General features: G+C 41.5%; 1 protein-coding gene across 2 annotated transcripts in view; it reads left to right on the top strand.

The window, feature by feature from the left end:
- Nucleotides 1–22,547, top strand: part of ERBIN (erbb2 interacting protein) — a 3,184,408-nt gene that overhangs the window by 2,861,448 nt on the left and 300,413 nt on the right. The window contains exon 23 of one of the 2 annotated variants that reach the window (XM_044063353.1): nucleotides 20,777–20,920. The exons of the other annotated variant lie outside the window; for it this stretch is intronic. Within the exon in view, the coding sequence (XP_043919288.1) occupies nucleotides 20,777–20,920 (144 nt within the window). The remainder of the gene's footprint in view (nucleotides 1–20,776; nucleotides 20,921–22,547) is intronic. 2 annotated transcript variants of the gene reach the window in all.

Raw genomic sequence — 22,547 nt, 5'->3', positions numbered from 1 at the left:
ATATGAAGATACTTTGGAGCCTTCTATAGGAAACCAATACAGAAGTTCAGTAGGAGCTGCACAGCAAGGGAAGGAACAGGAAACTGGTATCTGACACAGTCAATGTTGTGGAATGATAGGACACTGAGTTCCCATATGAAAGAGCAATGGATGACACAGGATGAAATTGAAGAGAATCTGGCACAGAAAGATGCTGTGGAACTTTCTGCAAAATGCCTGCAGGAAGTGGAGAACAAAGAATGTGCCCTCAGTTTAGAAAGAAATTATCTAAGAGAAGAGCTTCTTGATTTATTAGAGGTGGACAGACGTATTAAGATCGATGAAAAAAATAGCATATGTTTTTTTATACTCAACTTTTTCATCAATTCAAGGTAGTTTGAAGTACCTTGTAGTACAGAAAGTCAATAAAATCCAAAAAGTTACAAGTTTCATTGAAATAAATGAACACAGTAATTAGGACTGTTCATAGAAATTCCATGCAATGTAATAGAAGTAAGTAGGATATATTACTCTGCACCTGTATTAATAACAGATGAAGTCTTACCACAAAAACACAGGGCAGTAAGGGAAAGGAAGGGGAGAAATCAAATGCTAGCATGGAGGCATTGAATAGAGAAAACTGTTAAGCAATTAAGACAAGTGTCACTGTTAGTGTATAGAAGAGGGAACAGATCAACAAAAAAACTCAGAAAGATAGATGTGATAAAAGCAATGCATAACATCAAAACAGGTCAGGCTTTGTTGTGCACTGTTGCAAATCATAAACTAAAAATATCAGCACAGGCAGAAAAACGTAGGAGATATGCAGATAAAGTATAAAAGAAGCAATTTATTGAAGACCAAAAAATGTTTCACAGAGAATTGAGAAACAAGGCAAAAGGAATTGAAACACCACCAAAAAAGAAACCTATACATTTTCGAGAAATATCTATGAAGATGCTGTAGTACATAAGAAAGATGCTGAATGAATGGAAGTAAAAGAAAGAATAAGAAGTTCAAATGTGCAGGATATGAAGTGGGATGAAGTAACGGCCAGAGAGAGATTGACAGAAAGTTAAGAAAAACTCCTTAACTGGAAAACTCCCAGGTCCAGATGCAGTAGCTAACTTCTGGCTAAAAGTATTAACATCTTTACATGAAGATGTAGCCATGAGTAGGAGCTATTTATTTATATGCGCACCCCGAATAGACACCAGTCTGGCTAACGACAGGAAAAACGTTATTCCTCCTTAACAGTGAAACTGCAAGATATCCGAAAAACTATAGACCTAATAACTTGCCTTCCAACAATGTATAAACTACACACTGGAATTGATGCTGACGGAGGTTTATAGTCATTTAGAAGAAAACTTTGTCATGACAATAGAACAAACGAAAGTCATATGGAACAAAATATTGTTTGTTGTCAAATAGTCATAATGGAGAACTGTAAAAAGGGAAAGAATGTAAATATGGCATGGATAGATTACAAAAAAAGAATCTGACAGTATTCTACATTCATGGAAAAAAAGAGTGCTTAAAAATGTAAGATACACACCCTGCATTGATTGATTACATTACAGAAACTGTGAAACAGTGGCAAACCACTTTGCAGTTAAGCCACAAGAAAGGAAAAATGATTATTCCAGGGATAAAAATTCAAAGGGGAATATTTCAGGGTGATATTTTGTCACTGCTGCTTTTTTGTCTTGCCCTTAACCCGTTAAGCTGTCTACTTAACAAAGTAGGCAACAAAGTAGGTCAGGCTGCAATTTGGCTCCCAGAAAACAACAAAGTGTAAAAACATCTCATCATCTTTACTGTGTAGGTCACCAGATGAGGAAATGAAAGTACAACTGCAAGTGGTCAAAACTTTTTCAGATGATATAAGAGTATTATTTGGTCTTAAATGTTCAAAAGCAACCCTTAAACCAGGAAAGCTGCAGCACCAAAAAAAGAGCAACCTGGGACAGGAATGTGATATTAAAGAACTTGAGCAAGAGAGAGTGTATAAAAATTTGGGAACTGATGAAGGATAAACTATACAACATGAACAAATGAGAACAATACTTAGTAAGGAAAATTTTAGAAGACTAAAATTAATACTGAAAACAGCTGTGCATCTAGAAATGAAGTCCAGGCTATAAACCAATTTCCTCTTTGTGTCCTAACTTACAGTTTTGGAAAGATTGACCAGCCCTAAAAGGTGTTTGATTGGTTGGACAGGAAAACAAGAAGGATGCTTCATTCTCATCAAATGATTTATAAAAGTCATTGCATACCAAGACTTTATATTCTCTGTTCTAAATGAGGTATGGGCCTCCTCTAAATTTATTACGTGTACAGATCTGCAATCATAGGACTGCATACTATGTGCTGACTTCACAAGACCCAAAAGTAGTGAGCGTTTTGAAACATGAGGAGAATAAGTCTAAGATTACTTCCCTGCTTAGTTTAGCAGAACCATATTTGTGTCAAGTGGGAATGAAAATCAAACCAGAAGTAGATAAAAATCAGGCAGCAACTGAATGTGCCAAAAAAAAACAAGACAGAGAATATAAGGTGAAGGATCAGATGAGAAGGCAAGAAATGTGGAAAATTAATATAGTTGCAGGTATAGAAAACTCTTGGGACAACCTCTTGTTGATCAGGATCGAACGCAGGAGTGGTTAAGTGGTTAAGGAGTGGTGAAGTTAAACCAAAAGACGAAAGGGTAATGTTGGCAGCCCAAGATGGTGGGACTACATACATGTTGGTTTACAAAGTCCATTGAACATGTGGGAGAAACAGACAACTGCAGGTTAAGTAAAACAGAAATGGAAACAGTCACACATCTTGTTGCTGGTTGTGATATACTAATGGCAGAAAGACCATCAAGACTTGCATTGGGGTTTGCGCAAACATTATAATGTTGAAATAGCTGAACTGGAAACATAAGCTACAAAGCATCATAGAAAATTATGAAGTTTATATCAAGTGGGATCATTCATGACCAGCAGTTTGAAAAACAGATGTGAGAAAACCATATATAGTAATCCGTTAAAAGAAGACAAAACTAGCGTTGATCATCGAAAGTGCTACACTCAGTGACTTGCGTACATAGAGAGACAGAGTCATAAAATACCAGGATTTGCAAGCAGAAATGAGGGCAACATGGAGAAAGGATACCCAAACAGTTCCAGTAGTAGTAGGAGCAGCAGGTCTTATGGAATTTACAATTGTACTTAGATATGTTACCGATATATTTAACTACATATGATTTGAAGGAGGAGTCAGTACTGGGCACATTGTGGGTACTACAAAGAGCACTTCTGGCTCACATCAAAGACTGAAACAATGTTAATTTCATGAACTTTAATCATACTTTGACTTAGGCATAGGGTCCATTCCCATCATGGTATTAGAAACCCCAAAAGACTTAGAGAAATTTAAAAAAAAGTTCAAAATACAATTTCCAGAGGCTGTGCTATTCCCTTTTCTTATCCTGTCATAAAGAAGAAAGTGATTCCTGACTTTACACCCAGTCATTGGGAACCAGCAACAGTAGAAATTTCCAAGCTGCTAGAAAAGTCATCCAACCAGTCTCCCAAGACTACCTAGGATACACAGTCTATTCAAGATTCTTTTTAGTCCCAAAGAAAACCGGGGACTTCAGACCAATTTTGGATCTTGGTCTTCTCAACCAATTTGTATAACAGGCAAAATTCCAGTTGGTCACAGTTCAATCCATACTGCCTGTTCTGAGGAAGGACACTTGGATGTGTTTGATAGATCTCTGGAGTGCTTACTGTCATGTGAAAATAGAGAAGCAATCCATTAGATTCCTTCATATCCATTTGGGAGCCAAGGATTACCAGTTCAGTGATCAAGTGTCTTCACACCATTTTCTGATAATGCATATTCCAGGGTGTTCAAGTGTTCTAGCAGATAGGTTGAGCAGGACTATCCTAACTCCTCAAGAGTGGTCTCTCAATCCAACAGTGGCAACATTAATCTTCAGCCACTGAAACCAACCCTGCTGCAACCTTTTCACCTCCTACCTCAACAACAAGTGCAACAGTTGCTTTGCTGTAATCTCTCCATAAGGACAATCACCAAGGGGTTCTGTGGTCCACAATTGATCCCCTAGTCTCTGTATGCCTTTCCTGCAGTACCCCTCATGAAGAAATTCACTCAGAAAGCCAAACACTGCCCATCTGTATTGCCTTCTCTGGGTCAGATTACCATGGAACTATATGCTTAGTTCCTCCAATTTTGATAATAGCCAGAGATGCCAGGCTTCTCATTTCAGTTGTTGACATCATACCCACTTCGCAGAAACGTGCTACAAAAAAGTTTATAACAGTAAATGAAAAAGTTTTCTTTTTGGGCAACAGCTAAAGGCTTGAATCCCCTCTGTGCTCCCATACGATCCGTTTTGGAATTCTTAGCTGAATTATTTTGACAAAGCTCTAGCTATTTTACTATCAAAGTTCAAATGGCAGCAATTTCCAATTTTCATGTTGGACAAAATGATACTTCTGTAGCCTCCTTAAAAATCTCGAAAGCTTTTCTTGGAGGAACATTTCTGTTGCATCCTTCCATTAGAGATCCAGTCTCTCTGTGAGATATTACTGTTATGCCCCAAACTCTGACTTGGTCTCCTTTTAAACCTGCCTATCAAATATTTGAGCTGGAAAACAATTTTCTTAGTTGCAGTCACTTCTGCCAGACTGATTTTGGATCTACAAGCACGCTTAAGTAAACTTCCTTATTTGGGTTTCCATAAAGATAGGGTTTCTTTCTGAACTAATGCATCTTTTCTTCCAAAGGTGGCATCCATAACTAACTTAAACCAGGTCATAGATTTACCAGTTTTCTTTCCCAAATTTTCAAACAAAGACAAATACATCTGGGACTTAATAGATGTTCATCAACTCGGATTCTATTTTTATTGGATGAAACAATTCAGAAAATCTGATCAACTCTTTACTGCCTTTCCAGATTTTATTCATGGGAGACCTCTTATGAAAGTTGCACTGTCCAGACGGCTGTCAAATTGTATTTCATTTGTCTGTACTAAGATGAGTTTAAATTTACAGTCCAGACCAAAAGCTCAATCAACCAGAGCAGTGGCTACTTCAACAACTTTAAGAGGCTACCCATTGATGACATTTGTGCAACAGCAACTTGGTCTACTGTGCATACCTTTATTACTCATTATAAGTTGGACATGCAGTCTGTGTGTCGTTCTTCCTTCTGTTCCGCCATATTCATGAATGTTCTTCATTGATACCACCCAGAAAGACAGTTTGGGACTCTGTCCCATATGTTGAATCAGATAAAAGTACACAACATTGGGTATGAAAGTTATATACTTAGCATAACGATGAAGCCATGTTGTCTGTTTTTTCTTCCGGTTCAACATCTCCTCCCTGCCAACTTGACATATATATAGACAGCTTTGGTGTGATTGAGTGGTTGGCCACATCACACCTGGTCTGTGACCAGCACTGTCTAACAACTTTGGCCTTCTCTGGTCCCTTTCAAGTTTGGTTTTAGGTTCTTTGATATCTGTTCTGAGTACTTTAATAAAGGGCAAACTTGAGCTGAGGTGTTAGACTGGAGTTCAGGGACAACACGGATCTATTATTATGGTAAGTGCATAACTTTCATTTCCATTTGATCCAGTAGGAAGTTTTGTCAGATAGCTGAAACCCTGAGTAGCACTTCTGAGTAGCAACTGTAAGTGAGACATAAAACTGCTTTCGGAAATGTATGAAAAAGGGTATGCTTGATGTAAATGTGTTCATGTCCACAAAAAACAAAAAAAAAATCACCAGTTTCACTGGTTCTGAACAAGATTTCTGTGCAGTGAATGCTTTCTCCTTTCTGCGGGTCTTTTCCTATATGTAATGCCCTCCAATGCCACTTATATCAAGGGAGTTGCAAAAGGAAAGGATGGAAGGTCACAGGATAATTGTGGTAGTCTCCTTTTGGCTCAGACAGCAGTGGTTCTCCCATATGATGCAACTGGAGGAAGAACTGCTATGCAGCGTACAACCCAACCATAGACTTTTTACACAAAATGCGGGTTCCCTAGGAACACCAAAACCCAAATGCTATCCGTCTGTCTTGATTGTTAGAGATCACCTTCATTCCTTTCAAACACCTTTTGTTAGATGATGTAAATTATGAGAGAGACCAGGAAACCAAACACAAAGAAATCATACCTCGAAAAACAAGCAGAGATTCTCAGCTGAGTGCAAAAAACAGGATCCCATTGTGGTACTCTGATGCTACCGTGTTTATTGGATATGATGTTAGCAGGGTTCTCCTGTGTTCAGTCAAAAGTTTATGTGACTGCCATTTCATCATACCTCATACTACATCCATCGTTGGCCAGTCACCTTTTAGTAAAATGGCTCTTTAAAGGTCTGGCCTTCCACATTGGGACCTCAACTTCATACATTTGCTGCATCAAAATTTTCTCCTGAAATATTGCTGTCACATCTGCTCAGAGAATTTCCAATTAAAGGCTGTGATATGCAAGGAGGCATTCACAGTATTCCACAGGAGCAAGGTCAGTGATAGAACCAATCCCACATCTGCTCAGAGAATTTTCCAATTGCAGGCTTTAATGTGCAAGGAAATATTCACAGTGTTTCACATAGGGTCACTCTTGGAACAAATCTGTTTCATTCCTAAATTATTTTCAGAGTTGTTCCTCAAGCAGTCTGTTCAGGCACCTGTCTTTTTCCTAGGCTACAAAGTAAGGGGGATATTACTTTATTACCTCAGCAATCCCCTCAGACAACTTTGATATTACCCATACCGAACAAGGGCTTTAGGCATCTCTTTGAAGCAGGGCGAACTGGTGATATAACAAGATCCAGATGGTTGGCAAGTTTTTATTTTGTTTTGTTATGAAAGGCATATAAAAACCTTACATGGGCAGGTAAAGGCAGAATTCCTCCAAACCAGTCTTTACTTTGGCAATATTCTTTAAGACTGCCTCTGCCCAGAGGATTTCTGAAGCAGCCACTTGGTCATCTATCCACATTTTCCAAGCATTAATTCTGTAAGTACTGCAAGATTTGTGCCTACAGGCCTGTCTCTGAAAACTGATCTTTGTAGAAACTGCATCTGTACCTTCCACCTCCTGAAATGTGCAGTACTTTGGCAATCTTCCCCTTGATTGTGAATACTAGCGCAACAATGATGCATATGAAGAGTAAAAGTCCAGGTGTGTGAGCACAGCGTGATAGTAGCTGCTCATGTAGGATCACTGTTGCAGAACTAACTCTCCCTTGCCTACCCTCACAGGAGGCTGGGTCCTTCAGATCACAGCTATAGGTGCAGTAGCTGGGGTGGAGGAGATGGGTAGAAAACTTGAGAGTGATACCTCACCATGTAGGGCTTCTACAAAAACATATTCACAGCATTGAGACTGAATCTGCGACTCTCCACATGGGTTGGGGTTTTAAATTCCATACTGCTTATTGCACGTAGCCAAAAAATGCCAAGTGAGAGGTTGCTGTTTCCACCACAGTGCATATACCTTCTCCTTCACTATCAAAAAAGAGCAGATGATATCATGGACCAGCTATCTGTTTCCGGTGAGAAACAGATGCATGTTCTTGCATGGAGGGAGGTTGGCTCATGCAAGGCTTTCACCGAACTCAGAGACAAGATTGGCTAGGTGGGCATCCACCTGGGGCCAGTTGTTATGGGCTAATGATCCTACTTGAATGAACACTGAAGTTCTAAATATTTCAGTATTACAGTGATGACACTTGGGTCATCAGCTTTTGAAGGCTCAATGACCAAACTGATTTCCAGAGCTTAGCACCCTTCTTTTCTGCAGACTAGGAAGATGCCCCCTGTCACAGATATCATGACCTCCGTATATAGGTTATGTAAGAAGACATCCCCCAGCACAATCTTTAGTTCTTTCTTGTTGCTGATCATGTTGTGATAGGTGCACAGTTGTCAGTCTTTTGGTTGGTTTGACTTCCAGAAGTTGCAGATAAGTACAGTTTGGGACAAAAATAACATTCTTTCTCATTGTTGCTTGATTATTGCATGCTCAGGTTAGTTCTCTGGTGTCAGATTTTGGTAGATGTCAGATACACATTTTGAAGTGTTAGTAGTTGTACTGTCTGTGAGAAAAGATGTCCAACAAAGATCTCTATGTGAAGTGTATATTCTGGTTGGGTCCTTAACATAAGATAGCCAATAGCCCTCACTCTGCAAGATTTAATCTCAAGACAGTCAGGTATTGAGTGAACTCTCCAGGAATATTTAATTTACAAAATGTTGCATACCTTGGTCAAGGCTGCTGTAACATCAGCCAAGAACTGTGATCTCTCTTCCAAAAAAGAAACATTTAAGGAAGTGTGCAGAAGAGTTGTATTGGGAGACCAGTGGTACCCTACTGAAGTCTGAAGGTTCCCCTGGACCTGAGGGCACCAGATTTGGTAAGGTGCTTTTGCAGAACCTGACAACTTTTTCTAATGTGGCTGCAGCATGGTCCATCTAGAGACTACCATGCAGTTGGTTGATGGTTACGCTTATCTCCAGGATTATACAGAAGATTGAGCTGTACAGAATAAAAATTCTACTTATTTCTCCCTTTTGGCCCAGGCAGCACTGGTTTTCCCCTGTTAAGCATGCTGAAGATAGTACCTACTCTGCTACTTTAGCATTTGAGTCTCTTGACCCAGGATCAGAGGTCACTTTTGCACTTTAATTTGAAGACTCTAAGGCTGAGAGCATACATGATTTAGCACTCCAGTCCTTTAGGCACATGTTTTTAGAGGATATGATTCACATATGATGGGAACCTAGGAAGCTAAGTACAAGGAAGTCATACCTAGCCAAGTGGGAAAGATTCTCCTTTTGGTGCCAGTGAAGGGGATCAGGAACCAGAGGATGCTCCAGTGACCATCATAGCTTGTCAGCTGTTGGCAAGTCAGGGTTATCCTATGCCTTATTGAAGATTTTCATCCCTTTCAGCCTGTCTACCATGAGACCATCTCCTACTCCTTACTTCCAGTGAACCAGTTTGTTAAAGGGGTGTCCTCCATTTCAGACCACACAGAAAAAGGATAACTCCACTTGTGTACCAACTCCTTAGCTCAACGCTTTCTGGAATTCGTAAATTCCAGTGCCCTGGATCAACTTGTCCACATCCCCACCAGGAGCAACAATATCCTAGACCTAGTCATTACCAACATGAGTGACCAGTGTTCCACACCTGAAGTCAACTCCTCGTTGGTCTGATCTGACATAAGCTAATCACCCTTGATATCCACATCCTGCCCCCAACCCCCTTTAAGGAAACCATGGTAAAAAATTTCTCCAAAGCCAACTTCATGCTTCTTAAGACAGAAGTGGTGAACTTCATGACACCCATGCAGATGGACAATACAGTTACAACTGCTGAATCCTACACAGATGCGCTCTATAAGCACTTACACAAGTGCATGGATTGTGTTAACCTAAACAGCACCAAGACGCTATCCTCCAAAAAAAAGGAAGCCAATCTGGTGGTCCCCTGCCATAAACAAACTGTACAACAGAAGGAAGAAACTGTTGCAAAAAGACAGTAAAATCCCATGAGTGGAGGACCTCCCTGGTCAGCCTCAGTAAGAAGCTGAGATCCCTTATAAGATACTCCAAAGCTAGCTACAAAAACAAAATTGCCACTAATTCTAAGGACAGCCACACAGCATTCTATAGCTATGTCAAGAACCTCGATGGCAACACCCAGGTCTGCTCTTGAGTTACAGCACAATGGCATGAAAATTACAGAACCAACTGATATTGCCAACATCCTGGCAGATAGGTTCATTGCTAACTTTACCCCCCACCCCCTAAAGGGCCCATAACTATACAGGAAGAATGCAGAGTCCCTGTAATCACAACTACGCAGGTAAAGGCTGCACTCTCTAAAGCCAAAAACACAGCGTCCATGGGACCGGACAACATCCCAAGCTGCGATTTACACGAACTTCAGAACAAACTGGCTCCTGACTTAAGCACCATGTTCAATAGTAGCCTCGCATCAGGCTTTCTGACCACTGAATGGCACACAGCAACAGTTATCCCACCCCACAAGGGGGGAGCCACCACTGATCCCGGGAACTATCGTCCTATTAGCCTGACGAGCCTGGTCTGCAAGGCCATGGAATGTATCATCATGGAACTCATAAACAAAGACATTGGTAACCTCCAAACTCTGGATCCCACCCACTTCGGGTTTGTGAAAGGCAGATCATGCCTCCTGAACCTGATCGACTTCTTTGAGGCAGTCACCAAAGCCGTAGGTGAGGGTAAGGTGGTTCACACAGCCTATGTTGACCTCGCCAAGGCTTTAAACACCATCCCCCATTCTGGAATTATAGCTAAACTCCCTAAACTAGGTATAAATCCCTACATCACAAGATGGGTTGCCAACTGGCTCACTGACAGAACCCACACTGTAAAAGTTGCAGACTCCAAATCTGACCTCAAACCAGTGACAAGTGGAGTACAATAGGGTTCAGTCCTGGGACCTCTCCTGTTTGGTATCTACTTCTCTGAAGTACAGGCTAACACAGAAGGCCTCTGGCTAATGAAGTTCGCAGATGACTGCAAACTAGGAGCCATAGTCAAGTCCCCAAATGATGTGGACATCCTACAGAAGGGCCTCACTGAGACAGATGCCTGGTGCCAGAGCCATGGCCTCAAGCTCAATGCCAAAAAGTGCAGTGTCATCCCCTTTGGTAAAAACTCTGTACCCATGAACTACCACATAGGCAGCAATCTACTTAACACTGAATGTGTGATAAGAAACCTTGGGACCCAGGTCGACAGTAGTCTCTCCTTTGATAGTCACATCGCCACAGTAGTCAGGCAGTCCTTCTACATGGCACACCTCATCATAAAAGGGTTCTCATCCAGGAAAAAAAGAGGTCATTGTTCCCCTCTACTCGACACTCATTAGACCCATTATAGAGTACAACACCCCTTTTGGAATGTACCTCACAAGACATCTGCAGCAGCTGGAAAGGCCACAGAAGCACCTCACAAAGAAGATTACTGGCCTGAAACAAATGCCTTACACCGACCATCTCAAACTCCAGCTTTACTCCGTAGCATATCGCCTACTCCGAGGTTTTCTCTGCCTAACATATAAAGCTATGTCAAACCCAGATCTGTTGGACATGCTACACCTAAAGAAATCCCAATCTCTCCGAGCTACACGCTCTAGGGACCTAAACCTTGTCACCACAATAAACAGGACATGCTAGAGGGATAGATTCCTGTCCCAGAGACTTCCCATACTCTGGAGCAGGCTATCCATCTATGTCAAGCAAAGTTCTTCATTAGCACTCTTCAAGAAAAATCTTGATAAGTGGATGGGAAATAGGAAATACACTCCGGGGATCACTTCTCTTTCTCTGCTCGACAGTGGCACAGGAAAATAACTTTCTTGGGTGGCATAAGCCAGGGAACTTTGTTGGCTAGGCTTACATAGTACCTACCTATGAACTCAACCTTGAGTCCTGAACCATGTTTTAGACACACTGACATTGCCTCCTTTTGAGCCAGTTGCTTTCACCACATTAAAATATTTGACATGGAAAACTAGTTTACTGGTGGTAATTTCCTTTGATAGATGAATTTTATAATTACAATATTTGGGTGCAATGAGCCCCTTTTCCATACCACAAATCAAAGGAGGAAGCCTCTTGCATTGCCTAGATGAGCATAGGCAATTGTAGTATTACTTCAGCAGAACAAAAGAAATAAGGCAAATATGTACAGCTGTTCATTTCCTTTGCAAAAGGAAAAGAGGGGAAGCCTTTTTCCAGACTGTTTCAAAATGCATAGCACATTGTATTTGCTTCTATTCCATCTTTCACAGACAGTCTGCCCTTAGACAGGTTAGAGCTCAATGCAGCAGTGCCTCAACAGCCATCACTGTATTCCTCAAAGTCACCACTCGTACTACTATCCTGAGAGCAGTTACATGGTCATCTGTAGAGGAGCTCTCTGAACATGTAGCCCAGGCTGGTATGACCCTGACCTTGAGTACCATCTTACCCTCACCAAGAATGATGCCACAATATGAAGACAAGATGATCAATTTCAACAATTGGCTTAAGTATTGGTGTCATTCAAAGGGGATCCAATGCCTGTCTGCCTGGGATGACATGCTCAACAAGCCACGATGCTTCGCTAGGGACGGCTTGCACCTGTCACCCCTGGGCTTTCGGATATTGGCAAAGGCTCTTGCCACACCCATAGTGCCTTTTTTAGGCAAGGCTCAAAAGACAAACCCACCTCCATAGGTATCACAAGGAATAAGAAACTAAGAGTAATGCTACTCAACGCCAGAAGTCTAAACCTCAAGATGCATGCACTCGAAACTCTCCTTAGCTTGGAGAACATCGATATCTTTGCAGTAACAGAAACCTGGTTCAAGGCTCCCGAGAGCACCCCAGCACTACCAGGTTATACCTCATACCATGTTTTTCGGCCCCAAAACTTGGACCGAACCACAAAAGGAGGGGGAGTATCATTATTCGTCAAAGATACCCACACCTCCAGGTTGGTAGCACAGCACAAAGCATCAGAGACTTTCCATGTGCAACTAATAGTGGGTAAAACTGCCTTCCAGTTTATAGCCTGCTACAGACCACCCTCCCAAACCCAGGAACCCCACTCGGCCTTCCTGAGAACACTGGAAAAATATGAAGGTCTCTCCACGCACCATTATATTGGGCGACTTCAACTACCCTAACATAGACTGGGAGCATTACTCTAGCTACAACACCCTAGCCCGAAGGTTCCTAGAATTTATAAATTCAAATGCTATGGAACAACTTTTTGCCACTCCCACAAGAGGGGAAAACATACTGGACCTGATCATCACCAACATGGGGACTCTATGCTCCAGACCAGAAGTGTATCCCTCACTGGTAAGATCAGACCATAAACTAATCTCACTAGATATTCACATCCCGACCCCAGCCCCTGCCCAAGAAACCACAGTGAAAAACTTCTCTAAAGCAAATTTCACATTCCTCAAAACCGAGGTGGAATCCTTCAAAGCCCCCGGGCCTGTGGAAAATACGGCCCAGACCGCAGAATCCTTTATAAATGCATTCTATGAACACCTTCAGGAATGCATGAATCATGCAATCCCAAATAAAACCAAGACCCAATCCTCCAAAGTTAGGCGTCCTGTCTGGTGGACCCCAGCCATAAACAAACTACACAATAGAAGGAGGAAGCTACTACATGATAGAGCAAAATCCCAAAAAGGGAAGGCATCTCTGATCAGTATTAGCAAAAAACTACGGGCACTCATAAAATTGTCTAAGGCCAGCTTCTTGAGAAAAATTGTACAGGACACTAAGGATAATCGCAAGGCTTTCTTTAGTTATGTTAGGACCCTGGGTGGGAATTCTTAGATATGCTCAGAATTAGTCCAAAATGACAAAAAATACACCGAACCCACAGACATTGTCAACATCCTAGCTGACAGGTTCAGCGCAAACTTCTCCCCCCCTTCCCCACCAAAAGGGCAAATATCTATCCCGGCAGAGTGCTGCCCCCCTGGCATCTCAGATGCTCAGGTAAGAGCCGCCCTCTCCAAAGCAGGAAACACAGCATCAATGGGACCAGACGGTGTCCTGGGCTGCGTCCTACATGAACTCCAAGAAGAACTAAACCCAAACATAAAACTACTGTTCATTCTCAGCCTTACTACAGGATATATGTACCCAGAGAGTGGCGTACAGCAACAGTGGTCCCTCTCCACAAAGGTGGTGCCTCAATGGATCCTGGAAACTATCGCCTCATAAGCCTGACTAGCTTGGTCTGCAAAGCTATGGAAAGGATCATCATGGACCTCATAAATAAAGATATTGGGGACCTACAGACACTGGATCCTACCCAGTTCGGCTTTCTTAAGGGCAGATCCTGCCTCTTAAACCTGGTTGATTTCTTTGAAACAGTCACCAAGGCCATTGATGAGGGGAAGGTCGTCCACACAGCCTACCTGGACCTTGCAAAAGCCTTTGATACAATACCCCACTCGGGCATTATAGATAAGCTCATCAGCTTAAATATAAACCCCTATGTCACTAGATGGGTTGCAAACTGGCTCAAGGACATAACCCACATGGTTAGAATTGCTGGAGCCATGTCAGACTCCAAACCAGTTACAAATGCATCCCACAAGGCTCAGTCCTGGGACCTCTCTTGTTCGGTATATATTTCTCGGAGGTACAGGCTAACACGGAAGGACTGTGACTGACCAAGTTTGCAGATGACTGCAAACTGGGCGCCATAATAGACTCTCCAGCCAACACAAGCATCCTACAAAAGGGCCTCATAGAAACAGACAACTGGTGCCAGAGCCATGGCCTCAAGCTAAATGCCAAAAAGTGTATAGTCATCCCCTTTGGCAAAAACAAAGTGCCCACAAATTACCGCATAGGTGGTAATCCATTAAGTACGGAAGAAGTAATTAGGGACCTGGGGACCCAAGTTGATAGCAATCTCTCATTTGACAACCACATGGCCAAAGTGGTTAGAAGAACATTTTATATAGCCCACCTAATCATGAAGGGATTCACATCTGGATCAGGGGAGGTCATTGTGCCTCTTTACTCATCCCTCATCAGGCCCATAATTGAGTACAATGCCCCTTTTGGAATGTACCTTACCAGACACCTGCAGCAACTGGAAAGACCCCAAAAGTACCTCACCAAGGGCTCAAACAGATGCCATATGCTGCCCGGTTAAAGAAACTCCAGCTCTACTCAGTGGCATACCGCCCGCTCAGAGGCGATCTGTGCCTGACGTATAAAGCCATGTCCAACCCGGAATTAATGGACATGATGCATCTCAGAAAATCCAAATCCCATCGAGCTATGCGCTCGAGAGACTTGAACCTCAGCACTGAAATAAATAGGACATGCTGGAGGGACAGATTCATAACCCAGAGGCTCCCTTCACTCTGGAATAAAATCCCAGTCCAGGTTAGGCAGAGTCCCTCATTGACTCTCTTCAAGAGGAATCTTGATGAGTGGATGGGAGATATTAGGTTTACCCCGGGTATCACTTCTGTGTCACTGTTAGACAGAGGCACAGTATACTAACCTCGAAAAAGGGCATAGCAAAATTCATTTAAAATGGGTGGCGAAAGCCAAACACACTCTGGCTAGGCTTATAAATGCCCTAGGGCAGATAGCCTAGTATGAACCTATACACACCTTCTCCAAACACTGTAATCTGGGATATCTGCTGCAAAAGAAGGGCAGGGTTTTACCATAGCCATTCTTCAGGGTCTCCTGTAAACCATTTAACTCTCACAGCCAGTCACCCAGTGACCCATAAGCTTTGTGAATCTTACCAAGTGTCATTACCCCAACAGTGAAATACAAAAGAATGTATTACAGTTTTGTTGGAAATTTCAATAGTAGTTGTTTGAAAATTTTCAGTACTGCAGTAACAGTTTCCCTCTCTTCTGTGTTCTGCTTCCTGCTTAGGAACTTTTATTGATTGAGGTGGGTGCATTATAGGTTCATAGGTAGGTACTAGGCTATCTGCTTGAAGGCATTTATAAGCCTAGCCAGAATGTGTTGGCTTTCACCGCCCCCTTAGATTAGTTCCCTGTGCCTCTGTCCAGCAGAGCCACTGAAGTGATCCCTGGGGTAAACTTTGTTTCCCATCCACTTGTCAAGGTTTCTCTTGAAGAGTGTTAGCGAGGAGCTCTGCCTAATGTAGACTGGAATCTTGTTCCAAAGCCTGGGAAGTCTCTGGGACAGGAATCTGTCCCTCCAGCACATCCTATTTATTGTTGTGGTGAGGTTTAGATCCCTAGAGCGTGTGGCTCGAGGGGATAAGATTTCCTTTAGGTCATTAGTCATTCTTCTTCCTAATATTACCCTCTGTTGTCCTGACTAGACACCTTGCTTTATAAAAGAAACACCAAACCTCTCACGCAAAGCTTGCACGGCCAACCAAACTATCAAACAACACAACGGCCAGCAATTCCGTTCCAAAAGCTTTAATGAGACATTCACAGGATATAAAAATATCCAATGGAACATTGGATATTTTTATATCCTGTGGATGTCTCATTAAAGCTTTTGGAACGGAATTGCTGGCCGTTGTGTTGTTAGACACCTTGCTTTGTCAGGGATGATTTGTGTGCTGGAAGGGTAACACTGAAGTCTTTTGGGTGGGTTTATCTGTGGGCGGATCCTTACTTACCATTAGGTTAGTCAGTGCTCTAGCCGCAGATCTGTCCTTAGATAAGGGGAGGCAAGGGCAAGAAAGAGCTAAAAACTCTGCCAGTGAGCATCCTTCTTGTGGCACTGATGTCCTGACATCCAGGGGAAGGGCAGCCACATAGCCAGCTTTGGGGAAGGGTGTTGAGCTCTGGAAATCAGCCTGGTCATTAGACCAAGTCCAAACTGTCATTACTGCAGCAGTGCATATACACTTGTACATCTAGCGAAGTGCTTTCAAAAGCTAAAAATACTGCATCTGCGTCCTGACAGTATCCCTGGATCTGTCTGAAGTAGCATGAAGCACAGTTTAGCCACATCCCTAACAACACTGTTCAGTCTCAGCTTCCATACAGATGTTGTACTAAACTAATAGAGAACAGCTACAGTCATTCTTCTGCATAAGAGAGGACCTTCCACAGACCCATAAGTATGACCAGCCTCATATGCAAAGCCTTAGAAAGAATTGTTATGAAACTAATCATTAAGGACATAGGGCACCTCCTAACTGTACCCTTCTTAGTGTGGATTCATCAAGAGCAGGCCATGCTTACTCAACCTGGTGGATTTTTTTTTAAAGGTCACTGAAGCAGTGGATGAAGGTAAAACAGTAAACAGTGCATGCCTCAACTTGGCCAAAGTTTTTGACGCAGTTCCCTACTTGAGCATAGTATAAATACTAAATAAACCCCTATGTCATCTGCTGGATTACCAACTGGTTTACAGATAGGATGCTGGATTTCAAAACGGGGGAAGTTTCCTCCACAAAGAGACCAGTAACAAGAGGAGTCCCCCAGGGTTCTGTGCAGGGACCTCTCTTGTTTGGCATCTACTTTTTTGAAGTAAAAGCCAATACCAAATCTGTGGCTGACTTAGTTTGCAGATGACTGCAAGTTAGGAGCAGTCATTGAATCCCCAAATGACTTGGCTATCCTGCAGGAATTCTTTTCCCAAAGAAATAACTGGTGCCAGAGTCATGGACTGAAACTAAATGCCATAAAATGCATTATTGTAACTTTTGGAAAGTCATCTGTCCCATAGAACTACCACATTAACAATAAGCCTCTATGAGTTGAACCAGTCGTATAGGATTTGGGAAGTTATGTGGACAGTGACCTAACTTTTTGCCAGCATGTTTCCATTGGTGTAAGAAAGTCCTTCTGTACTGCACAGTTTATAAACAAAGGGATTGTGTATAGATCTAGGGATGTCAATGCCCCCTTTACTCAGCCCTCGTTAGGCCAGTCTAATATAATGCCCCCTTTGGCATGTATCTTTTCAGACACATACAACAACTAGAACATCCACAAAGCTACATTACTAAGGGATGCAAGGCCTAAACATGTCCTACATGGATATACTTAAAGCCCTGTCACTATACTCTGTATCCTACAGACTGCTAAGAGGTGACCTGTGCCTGGCATACAGGGCATCCTCCAACCCAGTACTGATGAATTTACTGCACATCTGCAAGTCAAATTACATCAGAAATACTCTGCCTTTTCATGTAATATTTGACAAATTATCAATAAAAAAAAAAAGATTTAAAAAAATAAATAAATAAATGCAAGTACCGAAATACTCTGCCCAGGAATCTAAACCTCCTCTTTAACATCAACTGAATGGTTTAAAGGGGCACATATTTCGCAGAAGATAGCACTACTGTGGAACAGACTCCCTGTCCACATAAAGCAAAGTTCATGCCTGTCAGTATTCAAGCACAGCTTGGATGTATGGATGGGAAACAAAAAATTTATCCCAGGACTGCCCCCGTACTACTAATGGACAGAGGCAGCTCCTAAATGCTTTATCCCATGCATGGGTCCCATCAAATTATCTATTTTATGATCCCAGTTGTTATCATAAGGATAATATTTAATTATTGACCATGAGATAGGCAAGGCCAATGTCTAACAAAATGGGTTAGGTAATTTGAGCACACAAATGGAAATTGGTTAGGCTTAAAATGACCCACAAGGGCAAGCTAGCCTAGTACTTGCCTGTGAAAACCTGTTTTAAGTTTGAGTCAGGATGGTCATCAGGCCTTCAAGTCCTAAGTGTTGTTATTGCAACAGTGCATCTACATTACAAGTTTATGCACAATTGTACTGCATTTGTTGACTATACCCCCCAGAAAAAATATAGTACTTGCTACTTTCTGTAGACCCACAAGCAGCACCTGTCAACTGTTCAGAATTTTGCAGAATGTCCATATTTTTGCATCACTTTTTTAATCTGTTATTTTTCTCTCAAATGTTTGAGAATTGTAATCACAAAATTATGACAGACACAGACCACTCACAGTGTACAGTTCTAACACCAGGGAGTGTATAACTGATAACTGTATTACCAACTAAACTATTCCATACTATTCCCACCTGTTCTGAAAAGAAACAAACAATGCTAACATTACTTCTGACTGTCCGTCCTCTTGTCTGAAAAGTCCTATTCTCTTCTTCCAGAGCTAACTCCCTTCATCTTGATGCCTTACAAAATTAAGCATGCAAGTCATATCTCTCTCATTCTTTTCTTACGTAATAGGAAAAAGGTTTCTGTTTTTAACATGTCTTCACAGGTATCCCCTGCTGTTCCATAACCGCGTCATTATTTTTCTCTGAACTTTGTCCATCAATTTTGTCTTGTTTTCCTTGTATGACATCAAAATGTAAACACAGTATCATTAATGTAATTTCACCATTGTTTTATAATATAGATGATGCTCATTGTTGTTGTCACTGCAAAAATAATATTCATAGTATGAAAATGGTGTCCAACCAACCGGCCTTACTCCCAGATCTGTGGTCACCCCCAGCACTGGTCAGGGCCCTCCCTACACCATGGATGTAAGTGGAGCATACATTATAAAGCTGGCAGACAACAAATCATCCCCAGCTCATTCCTGAGCATTGAGTGATCAGTAGTCTGCCCATAAGATCACCCAGGCAACTTCCATAGTTGCTGTAAGTCCTCAGTTTTGGAATGTCTTTGAACTATTTTGTAAGTTTTGCTGGTGTCTACTGAATTGATTTTTTTCTTTTTGCTTTATTTATTTTTTATTTTACATCTGCTTCTGTTGATCATCGTCATCTCCCACTCATTCCCCTATGAGACAAGAGCACGGGTTTGGCTTGACCGTCTGTCAGGTACAGAATAGAGAGGGCTTATTTATTCAGTAGACTTTTTGTCTTACTCATAATAATTTGCATTTGGGGAGGAGAGGATAGTTATGGCAATTTATGAAGTTTATTTGACCAAGGACGAGATGTTTTTCTATGTTTTAATTCCAAGCAGTAAGCAAAGTAAGTAGAAATTACTTAAGTCCCAAAGTCTATGCTGAGCTCAAGTACTGAGTACACAAATGGGAATGTAGAAAAATGCACCATTTCATAAATGAAGTGTACCAGAATTTGCCTTTCTTATAGGTTCATAGATTAGTACTAGGCTAACTGCCCGTGGAAACCATTTTAAGCCTAGCCAATTACCACATGTAAGAATCAAACCCTGCACCTTGTGTCTGTAAGGTAAAGACCTTACCCATTATACCAACCTCCCAACCCCAAATAAACACCTGTCCCCATGTTTTGAACCCAAGACCACTGCACCTGCAGACCACTGCATTAATCTGCCACGCAGCTCTTTCTACAGGTATACATATGACCAGGAAAATATTGTTTGATCTTGGAAAATTTATTTTGGGAGCATTCAGAAACAATTCTTTTAGTGTGGTATTTTGTTGCAAGCTCTCTCCAGCTTTTTTTCTGACTGTTTAGAAGTACTGTTGCTTAAAATGTATTGCAGGAAGTCAAATGCAACTATGCTAAAACAAAATGATCAACAAATTAACCCACATGCATATGATGACGTACAAGTATTTCTTGTATGTTTACTTACAAGTTACCTTTGTAGCTGTTTAATCCTATACCAGATTTGTGAAACATTTGCCAGCTGTACAGCACTGTCATTAATTGATATGTTTATTTTGCTGTGTTTGTATATATTCTGTATGTGCAGTACTGTAAGTGTTCTATTGTACATTTGTGTTGTATGTGGGGTATATGTGTTTGTGGGTGTGTATGCATATTTATGTGTATATATGTATGTAAATCAGTACCCTGTAAAATCAGATGCTGGTTAAGATACATCAATTTGTCAGAGCAGTATTTATTAAAATTTTAATTCTGAATAAAGTAATTTTAGTATTTTCCTGACCCTTATGCTATATAATATAATGTTGCTGCTTTAACTTCCTTTATGCAGAATATTTAAAAAGCTTTATGTTCAGTGTTGCTTTAAAAGAAAAGCTTGGTAGTGCTTGCCTGAAATTCTTATTACAGGGAGGAATAAGCTTGTCAGCTTATGTCTGTTTTGCTTTGACTTTGTGTACCTGTGTTTATCAGCATGGGGGTGGAGTCTTTGAGTGAATGTGCATAGATCTGTGAGTATAGTGTACTGTATATAACATGTCCTGTAACAAATGCATGCCATACTAACCTGTCTGTGTTACATGTGTCTTCTCTATTCAGAGCATGCTGTCTCGGTCCTTTAATTCTGGTCATGTCGCACTTTGTAGCTTTCCTTTTGGCAGCTCTAGGGAACTGCATGGCAGTCAGGGCAGTGTTGCCCTAAGTGTTGCAGACGGAAGAAGCTGTGGTGTACGCTTTACTCGTGTGAGTACCTCCCTTAGGCTAGAATTTGCAATTACAGTTTTGGAAAAATAAATGTTTAAATGGAACTCACTTTAGAGCATCTGTATTGTCAGTTTTTTAGCTGTAGAATTCTCTTTCACTGTGAAAATTGCTCTTTCACATACTAACATTAAAAATGAAAATAATCCTTGCGGTTAAAGAATGTTATTTACATGCCATAGAATTCATGGGGAAGAACTCTGAAAGCAGTGTAAGCCCCACTTCCTAGTGTCTTATGCAGTTAGTAATCAAAGCAATTTTTTCCGCATTTTATTAGTTTGCAACAATAAGTATGCAGAATCCTCGCTCTCCAAAATTTGAATTAACAAAATCAGAAGGAAAAAAGAAGTAATTTGTAGGCATGGTCTATAAACTCCTTTGCAAGCATTTGTGTATGATTGTGGTGGCTGGAGTAGGTTACTGTTCTGCTACTAACTAATGTACCAAAGTCCTTGTGCTTAATCTTGTTTGAAATCTTCTGTTGAATTCCTGTGATCCTCCTACAATTTGTCAGGCCTGTTTTTTTTCTTCTCTGAACTGAAAAGAAATATATTTTGTAGTTTGCAGTATGAGAAGTTACTAGGTTGCTACAAAACAGATTAATTCTAATGTGTCTGTATTTCTGCTATCTGTCCATTTATCAATGCACAGTGGTTTATCTCAGTGGTTCAGTTGGGTAGACTGTTCAACATTAGCGAAGGCAAAGAGTTAAATCATATAATTCGTACTTCATCTGGCCCCATGAAGCACAATGATGGATCCCTGACTGCTGCCTAACAACTCTGGTTTAAATAGCAGGCCTAAGGGTCAGAAGATTTGAATTTAGTGGGAGATGAGAATGAGCAATGAACCACAACTCACCCTTTCTAGGGGAAGGTCGCTGGTTATGAACCTGGCACTGGAACATTTACCATTTTGAGGCCCGAAGGAGTACCACCTACATGCACATACTTTGGAGCAATAGCTTACAAAGGAGCAAATTATGCTTTAGCCGAGTGTGGGGCATAACAGCTTAGAATCACCGTTACTTGTGACTCTGATGTAGTAACACTGCGTCACTTGGTAGCCAGCAAGGGGCTGAAGGGTTAGATGTGTGTATAAAATTTCTAAACCAGCTGTAGGTGAACCTATGTGCACACTGCTCTTGCTTTACTCAGCACTCATTAGGCCCATCATTGAGTACAATGCCGCCTTTGGTGTGCACCTTTCCAAGCATTTGTAGTGACTGAAATGATCACAGGTGTCTTACAAAAGAAGTACTGGGCCTAAAGCATGTCCTTCATGGACCACTTCAAAACCCTGTCACTGTACTAGGTCTCCTACACACTACTAGGGACAATCTGTGCCTAGCTTATAAGACTTCCTCAGACCCCAGTACCTGTGCACTTACTCTACATCCCCAAGTCTAATGGAACTAGGTCGCAAAATAAAAAAGGCCAAGAAGTCATCGCCTGATCTTCCTGCTGCTCCCTCTCTTCCGGGTGTCTCTCCTGATGCCGATGTGGGCCTGGAGGCCTTCCCAGAGTCAATAGATGTTCCTTTCATGGGTACCATAGTGGAAGCCATGAAAGACCCTACAAGCATGTCTGAGAGGGAATCGCAGGTGTCC

Source organism: Protopterus annectens, chromosome 2.part1 (assembly GCF_019279795.1).
Source record: "Protopterus annectens isolate FY-2018-M chromosome 2.part1, PAN1.0, whole genome shotgun sequence".
Classification (NCBI taxonomy): Eukaryota; Metazoa; Chordata; order Ceratodontiformes; family Protopteridae; genus Protopterus; species Protopterus annectens.
Note: the sequence above shows the minus strand (reverse complement) of the source record. Positions and strands in the feature narration are given on the sequence as shown.